The 19,374-nt window shown below is 49.5% G+C and overlaps 1 protein-coding gene across 2 annotated transcripts in view; it reads right to left on the reverse strand.

Moving 5' to 3' along the window:
- The window catches only part of GRIN2D (glutamate ionotropic receptor NMDA type subunit 2D), a 36,005-nt gene continuing 16,631 nt past the window's right edge, over nucleotides 1–19,374 (reverse strand). Inside the window, exons 8-13 of one of the 2 annotated variants that reach the window (XM_036832120.1) lie at nucleotides 17,746–17,871; nucleotides 17,316–17,545; nucleotides 16,005–16,165; nucleotides 2,875–3,062; nucleotides 2,456–2,688; nucleotides 1–2,286 (exon numbers count right to left, since the gene is read on the reverse strand). In XM_036832120.1, the coding sequence (XP_036688015.1) occupies nucleotides 955–2,286; nucleotides 2,456–2,688; nucleotides 2,875–3,062; nucleotides 16,005–16,165; nucleotides 17,316–17,545; nucleotides 17,746–17,871 (2,270 nt within the window). In that variant the 3' untranslated portion in view covers nucleotides 1–954. The remainder of the gene's footprint in view (nucleotides 2,287–2,455; nucleotides 2,689–2,874; nucleotides 3,063–16,004; nucleotides 16,166–17,315; nucleotides 17,546–17,745; nucleotides 17,872–19,374) is intronic. The other variant, XM_036832121.1, reaches the window with a different exon arrangement.

Here is a 19,374-nt window from a genome sequence, read left to right on the forward strand (position 1 = left end):
TGGGACAGGAGAGTGGGAAGGGAGCTTGGTGATGAGTGTGGACTCCCAGACCCCTCTCTTCCACAACCCAGCTCCAGACCCGGCTGGAGATCTGGGAAGAGGAGGCTTTTGAGGGTCTGCTGGGTCTTCACTGAAAGGTCACAAATAAGGGTTGGATTTGGAGAGCATGTGATTAGTGGCACCTGGGGCTGGTAGTGAGGTGCGACAGGGTGGGAAGTTTTGGCCTGATGGAGGTTGGGATCAACGCTGGGGCAGTGGAGGCGGGGCTTCCGTTGGGGGCGTGTGCTAGGTCGAAAGAGGGGAAAGCTACCGCGGGTGGAAAAGGAGAAGGGGGTGTCACGGTTTGACGTCGAGGGGCAGAGTCTGGTCGGGGCACGGTCTGGGGCTCGGGTCACAGTTTGGGGTCAGGGGTCACAGTCTGGGGTCGGATGACCATTTTTAGGGGTCGGAAGTCACAGTCTGGGGTCAGGGGTTTGTGTGTGGCGGGGGCCAAGGTCTGGGGTCACAGTTTGGCGAACGCGTCTCACAGTTTTGAGTCCCGATGGATGGAAGGTTAAAAACGGGCTTCCCCGGAGGCGTGGCTGGGGCCGGGGAGCTGCACAGTGATGTGGGGGCCACGGCCCCAGGCGTGGGGGAGGGACGCGGGCGTGGCGTGACCCCACCACCTCCTGCCCCATCTGGTGACGTTAAAAAGCCCTTGTCGGGTTTAAAAAAAAAGTCCAGTGGGCTCCGAGACCCCATCCCCTTGCTCCCAGGCTGGGTGAGATTTGAGGGACCAAATCCCCCCCGGCTCGAGGTGCCCCCATAGCGAGGGGCGCAGGACGCTGCTCCAGGCGGGGTCCGGCCAGTTCCATTTCCTTCCTTCCCAACCCGTGCGGGTCCTGTCCACTGCGTGTGCCCCCTCGGGCTGTGGCCTGCGCTGACCGAGGGGGCGGCGGGGCCCCCCAGGCCGCGTCATACCTCGGACTCGAGGCTGGAAAAGTGCGCCGAGCCCCGGCGGGTACCCAGGTCCCCGCCCCGGTGTCTCCGGTGGGGCGCAGCGGGCAGCGGCGGCCCCCAGTGCGCGGCGTGCGGGCACCGGCGCGCGTGGCGGGAGGGCCCGGTGAGCCTGCGCGCGGGGGCGGCGCGGGGACACGAGCTGAGGTCCTCGAGCGATCGCGAGGTGGGCGCGGGCGGCGGGAGGTCCCAGCCCCCCGCGGCGCGCCGGTGCCGGTGGTGGTGCGGCGCGGCAGCTGCGGGCGGGCGGTGCGAGGCCCGTGGGCGGTGAGGATGTGACCGCGGGCACCCGCAGCGGGCCCGGCGCCGGGGCGGGGGCCCCGCGGCCCAGGGCGGGGGCGGCGGCGCCCACCAGCCGCCGTCCCGGCCGTCGTGTGAGCAGCTGAGATGGCGCGGAGGCGGCAGCAGCTCCAGGCTGGCGCAGTGGCGACAGTGCCAGGCGGCGGGGCCGCTGCGCGGGGGCAGGTAGTCCCAGCTGCCGGCGCGCCAGCCCCCGAGCTTGTCGACCGACCAGTAGCGGCCAGGCGGCGGCCCGAGACGCTCGGCGTACGGGTAGGGGAAGTCGGCGAACCACCAGGGCTCCAGGCCGCCCAGCGACGCGCCGCCCAGGCTCTCCGAGTCCTCCGAGTCCGACGGCGACGGCTCTAGGTCAAGGTAAGGACAGGGGGGCGGCGCGGCGCGGCACGGGGGTGGCGCGGCCTGGACTCCGCCGCCCGCGCCCCCCGCACCGCCCGCGCCCCCCGCGCCGGGGCCCAACAGGGGCTGGCTCTCGGGGTCCGAGCGCGGCCAGCGCGTGGGCGCCGGCGGGCTCTCGTCCTCGAAGGCCAGGCGGCAGAGCGGCGGCCCGACGGCTGTGGCCGCGGCGGCCGGGGGCGCGGGCGGCGACGGGAAGCCAGGGAAGGCGCCGGCGGGGGGCTCGGCCGGCTCTTTGTCGCGCACGATGGCGAAGTAGGAGGGCGGCGGCTTCTGCGGGGGCTGCGTAGCCGGCGGCGATAGCGGGCGCCCAGTTGCGCCCCGGGGCGCGACGCGCGCCTCGCCCACGCCCAGGCCCTGCGGCTCGATGGGGCCGTAGTAGCGGTGGAAGCCGTCGGCCAAGCTCGCGCCGCCCGGCGGCCCTGCACCTTTGGCGCGGCGCCAGCGGTCCACAGTGGCGCGCTCGCGGGGCATGAAGGGCGCGGGGCCGGGAGCGGGCCTCGCCGCCGGGTATACCGGGCTGGGCAGCGGCTGCGGCGGCGGCGGGGGCTTGGCGGGCGGCGGGGCAGCCTCCGCGCTGCAGCAGCTGTACATGCCCTGCGGGGGTCGCGGCAGAAGCCCGGTCAGCGCGGGATGCTGCGGACCACCTGCCTTCCCTCCGTCCCTCCCTCCTCTCCAGCACCTCGAGCCAGCTCCCTTCCATTTCTAGGCGTCCCTGCCTGTTTCCTCCCATCTCTCCCCCTCCGCCTCCCTCTCTCCCCCATACCCTGGAGAAGGCCAGCAGGAAATCCATGCGATGGGTGGGCCCCAGGCAGTGCCGCAGGCGCCAGTACACCAGGTGCTCCCAGGCGAAGACCAGCAGGGAGAGGCCCATGGCCACCAGGAGCATGTAGAAGACGCCCGCCATGTTGTCGATGTCCAGCTTGCTGCTCATCACCTCGATTTTGTCATTGTGGCAGATCCCCGAGAGCCACAGCCGCTCCAGCATCTCGATCTCATCTGGGGACAGGAAGGTGGGAGGTCACCTTCCGTGGGCACCCTCTGAGGACCCTCCTCTCTGATATAGGGGTCTAGGTCCTCAGACCCTGGTGTCCTGGTCCTCACCCCCTCCTTCCCCAGTACCCAGGGGTCTTTGCCTCCCCTCCCTTCCCCACCCCCTGTAGGCATCTCTGCGTGCAGCCGCACCATCCCCCAGGAACTGCAGAAGTGCCAGGTCGATGGGCCGCTTCCAGCGGGAACCCTTGTGCAGGGCGATGCCGTAGCCTGTGGTGGCAAAGACCTTGCCCGAGCCGATGGTGACGAGCTTGCAGCCCTCATCTTTGCGGGCCATGTAGTTGAGCACAGCCGCGTCGTAGATGAAGGCGTCCAGCTTCCTGCCGGCAGGGGCATGAAGGGCAGGGTCAGTTCCACCCAGATGCCCAAATGGGCAACCCAGAATCCCTCTACCTCCTAACCTCCAACTGCTCCAGATTCTAACTAGTGGTGAACTTCTCAGTAAGTCACTGCACCTTTTTGTGCCTCTGTTTAAACATCTGTCAAATGGGGACAGCGGCAATACCTCCCTTCCAAGGTTGTTGCACGGATAGCCCTCGGAGCAAAGGAAGTGCCAGAGAAGTGTTAGCTGTGACTGTTAATGAAATAACTACTGGTTCAATCCTTACTGGAACCTTCCAGAGAAGGTCCCGTATACTTCTCCATTTTAAAGAGGAGGACTGAAGCTCAGAAAGGAGAATCAGGGCTTCCCTGGTGGCGCAGTGGTTAAGAATCTGCCTGCCAATGCAGGGGACACGGGTTCGAGCCCTGGTCTGGGAGGATCCCACGTGCCGCGGAGCGGCTGGGCCCGTGAGCCACAATTACTGAGCCTGCGCATCTGGAGCCTGTGCTCCGCAACAAGAGAGGCCGCGATAGTGAGAGGCCCGCGCACCGCGATGAAGAGTGGCCCCCGCTTGCCGCAACTGGAGAAAGCCCTCGCACAGAAACGAAGACCCAACACAGCCATAAATAAATAAATAAATACTTTAAAAAAAAAAAAAAAAAGAAAGGAGAATCATACAAATAATAATAGTGTTAATGATGACTTCTGTTGTTCCAGACACTGTTCTATCTACTGTAGTAACTCCATTCTCTCAACACTCCTATGAGGTAGAAACTATTATCTCCATTATTCAGACCGAGGAAACGCAGGCCCAGACATGTATCTTAATTTGCTTGGGTTCTCCCTCTAGGCCCTAATATCTACAGTTTGGTGGGAAGATAAGCACGGATACAGAATTAGTAGTTGTCACTGATGAATACATTGTGGCACTCGCCACATGTCACTTCCTTCCCAACTGCTGCCATTTTACATTTATCTCTGTGATGATTTGATTAATCTCAGCCTCTCCTACCACAATGCAAGCCCCTCTAGGGCAGGATCCAAGACCATCACGTTCTTGGCTGTGACCCAGCAGTTCCTGACACATACAAGGTGGTCGTAAATATTTGCGGAGTAAATGAATGAATGGATAAAGGAATCCACACTTCTGTGGATTACACACTGTGTAACTATCCTATGACATAAGGTAAGTACTCATGATCTGACCTGTGAAGATGTCCAGGGTGTATAAATGAGGAAAAAAAACCCACTAGTCCCGGAATCCTAGATAGAATATAGCTCCATAGTTATTTTGTGGGGTGAAATTTTGGTCATCTTAATTGTAGACACCAGACTAGTTCTTAGAGGGAGGTATCTGTCTTTTCTAGTCCAACATTGTCCAAAGGAACATTCTGGGATGATGGAAATGTCCCATCTGTGCAGCCCAACATGGCAGCCACCATGGCTCTGGAGCACTTGAAATGTGATCAGTACGACAAAGGGATGTAACTTTAAATTGTATTTAATTTTAATTAATTTTTTTTTTTTTTGCCACGCCAAGGCATGTGGGATCTTAGTTCTCCGACCAGAGATTGAACCCCTGCCCCCTGCATTGGAAGCACGGAGTCTCAACCACTGGACCTCCAGGGAAGTCCCTAATTTAAATTTAAATAGTCTTGGACAGCTCAGGTCTGGGGAAGACGAGAGACATCAAGGCATGTGGCTGGATGCTTGGTGAGGAGAAGGCAAAGGGTCTTCCTGACATGAATACATCACCTGGAGTCTTGAGTTGTTTGCCTGTCTGTTGATGTGAAAACCTCTGTGTCCCCAAACTTTCAGTGAAGCCCTGTCCACACACTCACATAAGCGCATATAAATGCCTTGTGTGCATGGTTGGTTGCATAGAAATTAAGGAAAAGGACAGACTTAGTCCTTGCACCCCAAAAGGGGAGACAGAGAGAGGATTCCCCAGATAGAATGGATCCAGCTGAAGCAACAACTTGGGGTGGGGCAAAAAACTCAAAGCTCTGGAACGTGGGGAGGGCATTCGCCACCCCGTAGTTGGAGAATGGGGTTTGAATTCATCTTATACAGATCCTAACAGGCAGGGAGAGCCCAGCTGACATCTGGAAACATACACAGTACATAGGCGAGAAAAATACCGCACTACTTGCGGGCACTGCTGCCTTGTAGGCAAACTGTAATTTCTCTCGAGGTGTCTCTTTGTTTAGGAAAATGCCCTTGGGGGCGAAAGGTGAAGTGTTCAAGTGGGAAGAACTCGGAGTTTCCTGAGTCAGGCCAAAGAGTAGGGATGGAGGCGCTGGGGACTAGATGGAAGGAGGGTCTTCAGGGGTCCTGGGAGGGGGGCGTGTACAAGGGAGAGGTGTGGGAGGAAAGAACGGAGAAGTATTTTAGAGCCAACAATCAAGACTTCCAGTGGCGGGAAGGTGAGCAGGGCTTTCAGGAAGAGAGAAGCTGAGAATCTGCTTTGAATTTAATTGTTTGCTCAGTTATTCGGGGATATAATGCCTGCCTCTTTCCCCACCTCCTTACTCCCTACCCACCCCCTACATTGATCCTAAACCTCTAGTAAAACTCAGCCATGGGGGGCTTCCCTGGTGGCGCAGTGGTTGAGAATCTGCCTGCCAATGCAGGGGACACGGGTTCGAGCCCTGGTCTGGGAAGATCCCACATGCCGCGGAGCAACTAAGCCCGTGCGCCACAATTACTGAGCCTGCGCGTCTGAAGCCTATGCTCTGCAACGGGAGAGGCCGCGATAGTGAGAGGCCCGCGCACCGCGATGAAGAGTGGCCCCCACTTGCCACAACTAGAGAAAGCCCTCGCACAGAAACGAAGACCCAACACAGCCATAAATAAATAAATAAATGATTAAAAAAAAAAAAAAAAAAACTCAGCCATGTCCACCAGCCTTTTTTTGGGAAAAATAAAAATTCCCACCCTGTTGCTAGAGGGATCTTGACATTTGAGTCAGCTCCCGTCCCTCCTCGGCTCCCGTCCGTCCTCAGCTCACTGCACTTCGCTGGCTTACCCCTCTGCCTTGTTACCCCTCTGCCTTGTCTCCCATGCACGCCTCCCTCACTAAGTCTGCTCCAGCCACGCTGGGCTTTGTGCAGTTCCTGGATTGCTCCGGTCTGCTCCTGCCTCAGGGCCTTTGCACTGGCCATTCTCTCTGCTGCAATAATATCCTTCTCCCAGATAGCCGCCTGGCTGGCCCCCTCACCTCCTTCAAGTGTTTGCTCCAAAGGCACCTTCCCTGGTACACTGTTTAATACTGCAACCTGTAGCCTCCTTCCTGGGTCTCCCAAACTCTCTCACCCTGCCCTATTTTTGTCCATAGCACTTACCTCCTTGTAACTATAAAATGTTTTTAGTTATTAGCTTTATCATTCATCTCCCCGCCGCCCCCCACCCCACCACTGGAATTTAAGTTCCGTGAAGGAGCAGACGTTGCTTGCCCGGCTCACTGCTGTATCCACAGGGTCTAAAACAGCACCTGGCATACAACACACGCTCAATAAAGAGGGGTTGAATGAATGAATTCAGGCTGGTTTGAGACCAGCATTCTGTGTGCCAATCACTGGAGCTGAGAGGTAAGATTTCATTAATAGGGAAAAGATGCCAAGAGGCTTTCCTCCACGGAAAACGCAAGAGGACAGTGTGTACTTTCAGTGAGGAATGTATAAAGATGTGTGTGTATACATGGTTGAATTGATCTAGAAAAAATGAAAAATAATGCTTCCTTTAGGGAAAGGGGGACTTGATGTTTCCTTTTCGGCCCTCATAAGTGAGTGAGAAATTGAACCTCTCCCATGGAATGGGCTTCCAGAACTGGCTGGGAGAAGCTGTGTTTCTTTCTTTCTTTTTAAGAGATGCATTTCCTTTCTCTTCCTGTGAGGTTGCTTGCCCTCAGTGGTAGGGTAAGCCCACATTTGGAATGTGAGCTAGCCAAAGCCATGAGGCTGCCAATCCCTTGTACCTCTCTGTAAGGATGGAATTTTCTAGTGTTGTCCAAGGTGGTAGCCACTAGCCACAGGTGGCTATTTGAATTCCAATTTTAATTAAAATTTAAAATTCAGTTCTGTAGTTACACCAACCTCATCTCCAGTGTTTGAGAGCTGTTGGCTACCATACTGGACTGCTCACATCTTGAACATTTCCATCATTGCAGAAGGGGCTGTAGGAGAGCGCTGCTCTAGACACACATGTGTCTGTCTTCCAGACTAGAATGGAAGTGCTAGGAGAAGAGAGACTTTGATTTGTTCACTGCTATACCCTCAGTGCCTAGCCCAGTGTCTGGTGCAAGAAGACCTTAATAAACATTTATTGGATGCATGAATGAATGAATGAATGAGTGCCTTTTAACTTGCATATGGTTAAGGGTATCTTGCCAGGGAGATCATGATTCATTATTTGTTTTCTTCTTTGGTCCTCTCTATTTTAAAAACATATATATAGTATGTCTACATATACAAATATATACATATATATGTGTATATATATATATATATATGACTAACCCAGGAAAAGAGACCAAAAAATACTGACATTGGGGATTCCGCAACAAAAATGGTCCAGACAGCTCACCCTACAGTGAAGTTCACAGTCAACAACCCTGCTTATGTGCTCACAGACCCACCACTTCCAGAATTTTGGATGCCCACTCCCAAATATGAACTGACTATTAAGGATTACTAGACATCAGATAAAGGCTCTAACAAGAAAGATAGAAACAAGGAATGGCCCAGGTTCAATCCCTGGTTGGGGAACTAAGAGCCTGCAAGCCGTGTGGCATGGCCAAAAAAAAAAAAAAGAAAGAAAGAAAGATAGAAACAAAACAAATAGGAAGCGGGGGCAGGGGGGACTTGGAGGAAACATGCAGACATGCAGAGAGTAGAAGATGTAAAAAAAAAAAGAAAAACCCAACAAGTATCATTAATATCATCAGAGAAACAAGACAAGATACTGCAGCTCTGAACCATGAATAGGATATTATAAAGTAGGATACTACAGAATAATACTATAAAATTTACAAAATACCATAAAAATTCAGAGATCAAAAAAGAGTTCTTAGAAATCAAAAATATACTAGCAGAAGTGATAAAGCTTAATACAAGAGTGGGAGATAATATTAAGAAAATCTCCCAGGGAGTAGGGCAGAAAGAGAAAGAGTTAGAAAAATAAGAGAGAGAATAAAAGAAATGGATAGTCCAGGAAGCCCAATATCAAGTTAATAAGAGTTCTAAAAAGAAAAAACAGAAATGGAAGGAAGAGGCGAACTGTAATTGAAAGAATTCAAGAAAATTTCCCAGAATGAATGACCTCAGGATACAATTGAAAGGTCCAGTCATAGAAAATAGAAAAAGAAGACACATGAAAATAGATGAAGACACATTGCTGAGAACTGTCAGCACACTGAGAAAACAGATGAAGACACATTGCTGAGAACTGTCAGCACACTGAGGACAGGGAAAAGAAAAACGGGTCACATACAGGGCTTAGGCATCCAAATTACTGGATTTTTCAACAATAACACTGGAAATTAGAAGACAGTGGAGTGATGCCTTCAAAATTCTGGAGGAAAATGATCTCCAGCCCAGAATTTTATACCCAGCCAGATGGCCCATCAAGAGTAAAGATGTTTTCATGTATGCAATGTCTCCAAAATGTATCTCCCATGTGCCTTTTGTCAGGAAGCTCAAAAGAACAAGAGAACAAAACACAGGAAGAGTAAGAAATGGGATACAACAGGATCCGAACCAGGAAGGAGGTGATGGGATCAAGATGGCGGCTATGTTCCAGACTGGAGCAGGTCAGAGGCCATGTGAGAAACTTCTTTAATAAGATGAAATTAATGGAGTACCTGATGCCTCTGAACACATAAAGAAGAGATTCATATAGTTAGTGGAGAATTTGGATTTGAATTAGTTAAGTACAAGGAAAACTCAGACACTAGGCAATTGAAAAAAAAAAGACAATATTGACGCCAGGAAAAACAAACAATTGTGTAGGAGAGGAAAGGAATCATGGTTTACTATGTGTGGCATCTATGGGAGCATTTACACAGTCAACAAGTAAACACTGAATATTCATCTAGCCAGAATCACAATGTGGGAGCTTGGAATAATTTAAATAACAGTATGAGTATGTGTCTTCCATAGTGAGAAGTGAATGGAAAAATGCCTAAAATTGAAAAATCAAGAGGTAGTCATAGAGACATGGTATTTTGAGACAGGGAGGTAAAGAGCAAAATGATACAATAAATGAGGTGAAAGCAGATTCCTCTGAGGTGGGAGAAATGGAGGGTAAAGAGATGGGGGACCATTGGTCGTTTTCATTTTCTAAAAAATCTTGTATTTGATTCTTCAAACTATGTGGATGTATAACTCTGATAAAAATTGGATGAAAAATTAGAAAAAAATGTAAAAAGGAATACCAGGGAGAAAAAGAATTCAGCAGAAGCAGGAAATCAGAGCAAGAGGTGACAGTGAGAAACAGGGGTATCCTTTGTGAACCTACAAAGCTTCTGGGTGAGGGGCACAAGGAAGGTGATTCTGGGTTTCTCGCTGGGCGAGTGAGGTTATGTAGTACAGCGGTTGAGAGGTTGGACTGAGAATCAGGCTGCCAGGGTTCAAATCCCAGCTCTGCCCCTCACCAGCTGTGGGGTCTTGCTCTGAGTTTGTCTTCTCATCTATAAAATAGGAATAATAATATTCACCTATAAAGAGTTGTGGGTTGAATTGTGTTCCCCAGCATTTATACATTGAAGTCCTATCCCAGTGCCTCTGAATGTGCTCTTAGTCAGAGAAAGGATCTTTACAGTGGTGATCAAGTTAAAATGAGGTCATCAAAGTGGACCCTGATCCAGTATGAATGGTGTTCTTATAAAAAGGGGGAATTTAGATACAGAGACATGCACAAAGGGAAGATGATGTGAAAAGACACAGGAAGAAGATGGCCATCTATAAAGCCAAGGAGAGAGTCCTGGGACAGATCCTTCCTTCACAGCCCTCAGAGGGAACCAAGGAGGACTTCTAGCCTCCAGAGCTGTGAGACAATAAATTTTTGTTATGGTAGCCCTAGCAAACCGATAATGAACTTAAATGAGAACAGAACTTGATGTATAATAAACACTATAGTAAATTAAAAAGGTATGGGAATGATACCAAGCCTTGGCAAGCATGTGGAACAAATGGAACTTTCCTGCACTGCCTATGAGAGTGTAAACTGGTACAACCACTTTGGAAAAAGTCTGGCAGTATCTTTTGAAGCTAAGCAGACACCTCCCTGTGACCTAGCAGGCCCACCCGTGGGAATTTACCCAAGAAAAATGAATGTATATGTCCTCCAAACACTTGTACAAGAATCTTCATAGTAGAATATTCACAACGGCCAAACACTGGAAACAACCCAAATGTTCACCAATCAGGAGAGTGGAAGAATTCTGATATATTACTCTATTGGTATACTCAATGGAATACTGCAGTGAGCAAACTTGGTAGTAGCGTTGGATGAAGCAAGCTGGACACAAAAACTATTATATACACTGTTATATATACACTGTTTGATTCTGTTTATGTAATATTCAATGAACCAGGCAAAACTAATTTACAGTGATAATCTATGGTGACTAGAAGGGCAGAGGGGAACTAGAAATTTTCCATACCTTAACCTGGGTATGGTCACATGAACGTATAGCTGATCAATGAACCGCACACTTAAGATCTGTATATGGTGGGATGTAAACTGGTGCAGCCACTATAGAGAACAGTATGGAGTTTCCTTGAAAAGCTAAAAATAGAGCTACCATATGATCCAGCAATCCCACTCCTGGGCACATATCCGGAAAAGACAAAAATTCGAATTTGAAAAGACACATGCATTCCAGTGTTCACAACAGCACTATAAACAATAGCCAAGACATGGAAGCAACCTAAATGCTCATCGACAGATGAATGGATAAAGAAGATGTGGTATGTATGTGTGTATACACACACACACATAATGGAATATTATTCGGCTATAAAAAAGAATGAAATGATGCCATTTGCAGCAACTTGGATGGACCTAGAGATTATCATAATAAGTGAAGTAAGTCAGACAGAGAAAGGTAAATATCCTATGATATCACTTATATGTGGAAACTAAAAAAATACAGGGGACTTCCCTGACGGTCCAGTAGTTAAGACTTCGCCTTCCAATGCAGGGGGTGCGGGTTCAATCCCTGGTTGGGAAGTTAAGATCCCACATGCCTTGAGGCCAAAAAACCAAAACATAAAACAGAAGCAATATTGTAACAAATTCAATAAAGACTTTAAAAATGGTCCACATCAAAAAAACTTTAAAAAAAAATACAAATGAACTTATTTACAAAATAGAAGTAGACTCACAGACATAGAAAATAAACTTATGGTTACCAAAGGGGAAAGCAGGTGAGGGATAAATTAGGAGTTTGGAATTAGCAGATACACAGTACTATATATAAAAGAGATCGACAAGGGCCTACTGTATAGCACAGGAATTATATTCGTATCTTGTAATAACCTATAATGGAAAAGAATCTGAAAAAATCATATATATATATATGAATCTCTTTGCCGTACCCCTGAAACTAACCCATTATAAATCAACTATACTAGTATACATACATATTTATATACATACGTAATACATAGATAGAGAGACCACATCAAAGTTCCCTTGGAGGAAATGGTGGGCACTTTAACATGAGACCGACCCCCATGTTACAAGGAAATAGGTGGCTTAGCAGAGAGATTTTTTTTTTTTTTTTTTTTTACAATTCCTGTATCTATGGCTCCTCTGTGCTCAGAATGTGTGTTGGGGACCCCTTGAAACGGCCTCTGCTGTGTTCCAATAAAATTTTATTCACAGACAAAAAAAATTAAAAAAAATAAATCGATTATAGTCCAATAAAAAAGAAAAAGGTCTGTGTATGTTACAGTAGCTCAATTAAAAAAAAGATGCAGTATAAAAAGACACGGGATGAAGCCTCAAGCTCTTCTTATTAAGGACTGGGATTGTGGCTGACATTTGGATGAAAAGAAAACTACAGGTATCCCTCCTTCTTTGAACCCAGGGGTGGGATAGATTTGGATTCATTTTTTTGAGACGGGGCTGGCCTCCCTTGCTGGTCACACTCTCACTGCTCTCCAAAACTCAGGAACCAAGTAGATGTGGGACATGAGGGTCCTACCCTTACCCAAGTCTTGGAATTCTTGCTCTCCAAACGTAAGGATGAGATAGACTGGGAATGTGAGGGTTCCCTGTAGAAGTGAAAAAAAAAAAAAGAGGAAGGCAATTCCCCTGCCTCCCGAGGAAGGCGTTTGGTACTTGTGAAGTAAGGGGGGGCGGGGATGAGTCAGCTGGCTGGCTGGGGAGGATACTCTGGGGGTGAGTAAGGAAGTGAAAATTCCCAGGGGGGTGGGGAGGTGGCCAGAGCCCTTTTATGTTTCATGTTCATAACCTTCACTATGAAACTTTTGGCATTTAGATGCTGTAGACCCGGGCCGCCCAATTTGGTATCTACACACGTCCCTGTGGCTGGTTTAAGCGCTTGAAAGGTGGCAAGTTTGAACTGAGATGTGTGGTGAGTATAAAATGCACACTGGATTTCAAGAGGTGTGTGTGTTGGCGGGGGGTGGGGTGGGGGGTGGAGGGCGGGAATTATGTAAAAGGTCGCAACCATTTTTATACTGATTATGTATTGCAATAATATTTTGAATATACTAGGCTAAGTAAAATACATCATTAAAACGAATTTCACCTGTTTCTTTTTGTGTCTTTGAACGTGGCTACTAACAATTTAGAATTACACAGTAGCTTCCATTTCCTTTCTGCTGGACAGTGCAGGCAAACTGAAGCCCTTCACGTTTCCAATCTTCAATCCAGCACACATAGGCTTGAGGTCTGGGCTTCTGTGGGGATTAAGGGAGAGATGGGCTCCTATTTTTTGGCTAATGTGCTCCAGAGCTGGAAGACATGGGCCTGTGAGATGGTCCAGAAAGTGAATTCAATCTGGCAAAGGGGAGCTTGAAGCCAGGGTGACCCTGAGAAGCCCAGGAATTTGCACAGTTTTTAGGAAAGGGGTTACGGGGCTAAAGGTATCTAGATGCTAAGGGGTGGGAAACTCCAGATGACATCTGGGGGTCGGGGCAAGTACAGGAAGGGATTAAGAAGTGGAAGAAGGACAAGGAAAGAAGAGGAGGAGGAAAAGAAGAAAAAAGAAAAAGAGAGGAAAGGAAGGAAACAACAACAAAAGAGGTAAAAAGACAGAGTTCTGGAACTCCATGTGACGGCCACTAACCAGACGCGACCAAGTCTGAATTGACATGAGCTGTGATTATAACATTTGAAGTACCCACCCTGCCCCCTGCCAAAACAGTGAAACATCTCATTAATTTTTTTGTTTTTGTTTTTGGCCGTGGCACACGGCTTGTGGGATTTTAGTTCCCCGACCAGGCACTGAACCTGGGCCCTCAGCAGTGAAAGTGCCGAGTCCTAACCACTGGACTGCCAGGGAATTCCCCATCATTAATTTTGATATTACATATTGAAATGATAATATATTGGAGCTATTGGGTTAAATACAACGTACCATTCGAATTAACATCACCTGTTTCTTTTAGTATGGCTCCTGGATACATTTACATTACATATGTGGACCTACTGTATAGCCCAGGGAACTATATTCAATATCGTAACCTATAATGGAAAAGAATCTGAAAAAGTATATATATATATTTCAGTTATGTGTATACAACTGAATGGCTTTGCTGTACGTCTGAAACATTGTAAATCAACTATACTTCAATTAAAAAAAAATGTTTCATGGGATTTCCCTGGTGGTCCAGTGATTGGGACTCCGTGCTTCCACTCTGAGGGCGCACTGGTTCGGTCCCCGGTTGGGGAACTAGGATCCCGCATGCCACCTGTTGTGGCCAAAATAACAACAAAAACCCATTCCCTATATGTGCCTGATTTTAAAAATAAATAAAATTTAAAAATGTTTCATGAATGAAAAAAATAAAATCACTCATCCACCATAAAAAAAAAGAAAAATATTACATATGTGGCTCCCCAGCTCTGCTCTAGAAAAAAGGCGGAGGAAACGCCTGGAAATATGAATAAGGAGGCGGAGAGGAGAGATCTTCACTTTTTACCTTATTATTTTTAACAAGTGTAGGTGTTAGGCAAATAAAACCTTTGAAGAGAAGGGGGAAAGAGATTTGGGAAGGGGAAACCTCGTTCATGAAGATTGGGAATGTGAAGGCAAAGGGTGCCAGGCACAGAGAAAGGGGGTGTCCTCCAGGCAGGGGAGCCGTGGGAAGGGGGCTGAGGGGGTCTATCGGGCTTCGCAGCCAAAGGAAAGACAGGAGGAAGGGTGTTCTGGAAACAAGCTTGAGGCTTTGTTCCCCACAGGTTCCCGGGCATCTTTGAGAACCTGCGTGGAGCAGGGAACCACGTGACATGTCCCAACAATTCTAATCAAGACTGAGGGGTAAAAAAGATCCAGTTACAACTGGCACCTGCAGGGGTCAGCAGAGAGCGGGCCTGGGGGAAAGGTGTCAGGAGGGCAATATAGCTTCTGACTAACTGGTCCCTCTGACGTCCCCCTCCATTCATTCTCCACATGGAGGCCAGGGGGGGCATTTACAAACAGAAATCTGATCACATTGCTCCCCTACTTAAAGTCCCCCTTTCCCATGGCTTCTCACTGCACTTCAAATAAAACCCAGCCCTGACCTCGGCCTCAGGTGTCACACCCTGTGTTCTACTCTCATCTACCCTCTAAACTGAGCTCTAACTGAGCTCGCCACCCTTCAGCCATGATGGCTTCTTGCTGTTCCTCTAAGAAGCCAAGACCGCTCGGGGCTCAGACCCTTTGCCTGCAAGGCTAGGCAAGTCCACCTAGCTAAGGAGGAGTCCCTCACCTCCTTCTGGGCTCTGTTCCAGTTACCGCCCCCAGAGGCCTGCTCTCCACACCCTGGTGAGTACACCCCAGCTCAATCACACTCTAGCTCACAATCACTTTCTGAAATGATCATGCTGATTTTTGTTTGCATATTTCTTGTTAATTTCCTACCTCTAGGTGGTAAGCTTGCTGTGGGCAGGAATTGTGATCTGTTTGTTCACTGCCTGGCATGGAGTCGAGGCTAAGAAAATAAATGCATGCTGAATGACTAAACCAATGAGGGACAGGGAGAGAGAGTCATTGTGCTTAGCTTTGTTGTAACCTTGGACTGCACTTTGGAGCCAGAACTTAACATTTCCCCATGATTTGGGAAACTGATGTTAAAAAAGAAAAAAAAAAACAAAAACAAAAACATATATATATATATATATATCTCCAAGTATTGATTCCAGTGAGTTCAGATCTAATGATGATGATGATGGTAGTAATAGTAATAATAACAGCAAATACCTACAGTGTGCCAGGCACTGTTCTAAGTGTTTTGCATGGATTAACTAATAATAATAACTATAATAATATATTATTTAATAATAATGACTATAATAATATATTAACTAATAATAATAACTATAACAATTCTTATAAAAAACTTATGAGGTGGGTTCTCTTGTCATCCCCATTTTACAAAGGAGGAAACTGAGGCTCAGAGAGGTTGAGTAACTTGCCCAAGATCACACAGCCAAGAAGGGACGAAACCAGGATCTGAACCCTGGCAGTCTGGCTCCAGAATTCATAACCACTGGCTCTCTGAAAATATCCTAAGGCTCCTACTCCCAGAAGGGGGAGTTCATTCCCACCCTCAATGATCTCTGCCCTCCAAGCTGACCCACCCTGGGCTGGCCTCTGAGGCTGATGAATGACCCCTGACTCTTTGCCATCTCCGAGCCTCCTCAGGGGCCCCAGCAGCCCCACTCCCCACCCCCCACCTCCCGGCCCCCAGTCTGCGCTGACCCTGCCTTGAGCTGAGTGAGCGCTTCCTCTACGCGGGGCTGGTTGTAGCGCACCATGTAACTGTGCATGTCGGGGTAGTTGCTGCGGATGTTCTTCTCTGTGGACCCGTTGGGCACCGTCCCAAACTTCAGGGGCGGGTACTGCTCCTGGGGCCGCTGGAACTGGGGCAGAATGGGGAGTCATTAGGGCACCCCCCAGGGGGCATCTGGGTCAAGGATGTCCTCAACCAGCTGCTCCATTCTGGGGGACACTGGCAGACACCCCAGTCCAGAAGTGTTTCTCACACTTGCTCGCCATGACCCATGGAAACACTACTCTTCACCCATCACATACATCCGCAGTTATCTGTACGTATGTATGCAGATATGTATACATACACATGCGCACACACAGTCAGGAGTCATATTGAAATATTTAATCCCCAGTATGGGCTGATCATGGTCCAATCAGAAGAGACACGGGCAACAAAGCTCCAGACCGGTCCCAGAGGCCCTTGATGGGCCAGGCATTAACCCTTAACTTGCTGGATCATGAGAGGTCCCAGGGGCAGGGGCTGGCATGGCACCGGCTGGGGGCAGTTGCTAACAGTTCCCAATCTGTTCAGAAATAGTTCACTATTTTAACAACAGACCCAGCCAGATAGGTGTGTGCTGGCCTAATTACCTAGAATGCAGTCAAACATATTTTGTATTCTATTCTAATCCATTCCATTAAAAAAAAAAATGTCTGTTGTAATCCATTGAATTGGTTCCTCAACCTTCTAATAGGTCATGACACCCAGTTAACCATGTTAGTCTCAAAGTGTGCCGTGCAGACCACCAGTCCCTGAACGAACTGTGATCCGTGATGAGGTAAGTACAGAAACCGAGAGAGTGAGCGTTTCAAGCTATTTGACAGAATAATTTTATGTCTGTTGAACCTAATAAATAAAGGTGTGGGTTGGAATTTTGCACGTCTTGGTTTTAAATTTTATTTTACTTTTCCAGTAATGCCTTTCTATCATATTTTATAAAAGCATTGGTCTCCACTGGATTAGAAATGTCAAAAATTAGCCCTTCATCACAGTTTGAGAGAAGCACTGGTCTAGAATATTCCATTTGGCACTACTGCCCCTAGAATATTTGGGGATACTCTCTTCCCCTTGGAATATTTAAATAGTCCATTGTGAAACATAACCATTTTCCTCCAGAATATTCCATTCTACCATTCTGGGACTCTTTCGGGGAAGAGACACCCCACCACGAATCCCCCCCTCCCCGCATCTGCCACCTCCAACCTCAGCCAATTCCCTCCCTCCCCAAACACTCATACCTTTCGGTCACTGAGCCCAGACACGGTATCCACATACTCCTCCTGGATCATGAAGGCGGCCAGGTTGGCTGTGTAGCTGGCGAGGAAGATGACGGCGAAGAAAGCCCACACCAGCACCATGATTTTGCTGGTGGTCCCCCGGGGGTTCTCCACGGGCACCGAGTTATTGAACACCAGGGCCCAGAGCAGCCAGATGGATTTCCCAATGGTGAAAGTTGAGCCGCCAGGGCCTGCAGGGGGCCAGGAGGGGGACATGGACCCCAAATCCCTTATGCTCAATGAGGGAGCAGAAAGAACTACAATTCCCAGTGGCCCCTGAGGCCCCTGTTGCCTCAGGAGACCATAGCTCTATCCCAGGGGCTGTTGGGAAACGTAGTTCTATCTGTGGTCCAGGCACTCTGAGGTAGGGTGATGGAGGAAGGGGACTCACGTTTGCCCGTGGCCAGGCTGCGGTTGTAGCCGACGGGACTGAGGTACTCAAAGATGAAAACGGTGACGGCGACCACAGTGAGGCACATGACGAACATCATCACCCACACGGCAGGGCTGTATGGCTCTGAGGGCAAGGGGGTGTGTGGCCATGACTCAGCCAAGCCAAGGCTTGGGTGCCCACAGACATGTGAACAAGGTACAGCCCAGATCTGACCCCGTCCTACTCTGCCCTCTTCTTGGGGACAGACTCATTGCCCGCCCAGACCCCTGGCAGGGGTGGTAGGGCAGTCTCTCCCAAAGAAAATCATCTCAATCATTTCTGTGATTTCAACCACCATATAGAAACTATCTCCTAAATATGTTTCCTGAGCCCCAGACCTGATTCTCCACCTCCCCCTGGCAATCCCTCCAGGCCATTCATGTCCCACACGGAGCCCAGCACCGACTCCCAGCCTCCCCATCCTGGGAGTTCACCGTCCATCCAGTCACCGCCCAGATCCTCCCTCCCGCATTTGCCACCCTCACTCCCTCCTTCCCTCCCCCTCACCAGCATCCTGTCAGTCCCCAGCCCTATGCTCCTGTCCTCCCCCCCGCCCCCCACCTCAGCCTTTCCTCTCCATTCTCTCTGCCAACAAGGCTCAGGCGACATCCTGTCCCCTGGACCATCTCCCCATCCTCTCCTCTCCAGTCCTTCTCCCCACCACGGCCCTAGAAGCTCTTTCTACACCCAGAGATGACCTGGCCTCTCCCCAGCTCACAGCCCTCTGTGGCTCCCCAGTGCCCCCAGGACAAAGTCCCTGCCTCTCAGCCTTGTTTCCACTCTCATCTCTGGACTGATCATTTTTTCAAGAACCCATTGCTTTAACCACCCAGAACTCACAGTTCCCCAAACGAGCTACATCCTCTCTGCCTCTTTCTCAACAGCTCTCCTACCAGAGGCACCACCCTGACCTGTCCATCAGCCAAACCTGAGTTCCTGTGTCCCCTTCTCACACTGCTTCCGGGAGTTCACTGACAACAAACCCAAATCACTCTTTCTTGAGATCAGTACCCGGGATTTGACCTCCCTGGGCCAAGTGTAAGCGGCCAGGACTGCCCCTGTCACAGTAGGGTCACCAGCCTGGACTGTCACTGCAGTATCTGGGGACACGCCTGTCGCCTCCACTGGGCCACGTGATGGGGCATAAACATGACCTTGTCACTCCCTTGCTGAAAGCAGGGGCCCCACGTGGTGCCTGTCAGGGTGCCCTGCAGAGACCTTGGTGCAAAGAGGAGGCCACAAGAGACACCGCTGGGGAAATAGACAGAAAACAAAACACCAAAGAAGGGTTGTCCCTTCTCCTCTCAGCCCTTCCGCCTCCCAGGAGCTTTGCTCAGACTTCAGAGAGCAGGAGGGAACAGACGTGACCTGCTGCCCTTGGCCTGATGTACGCTTTCCCTTTTGTCTTCTCCAAGCTCAGTAAATGAGATCTCTACCCAATCTACCTCAAAGCCAGCAACCCATTGTGTGCCAGCTTTCTAACCGCATCCTAAGCCTGTTTACTTGTCTCACCCTCTTGGCCATCTTCCTATCCTGCACCCCAACGTCACTCTGCACAGACCTCTGCAGTAGCCTCCTCATGGGCCT

This window comes from Balaenoptera musculus, chromosome 19, assembly GCF_009873245.2.
Source record: "Balaenoptera musculus isolate JJ_BM4_2016_0621 chromosome 19, mBalMus1.pri.v3, whole genome shotgun sequence".
Lineage (NCBI taxonomy): Eukaryota > Metazoa > Chordata > Mammalia > Artiodactyla > Balaenopteridae > Balaenoptera > Balaenoptera musculus.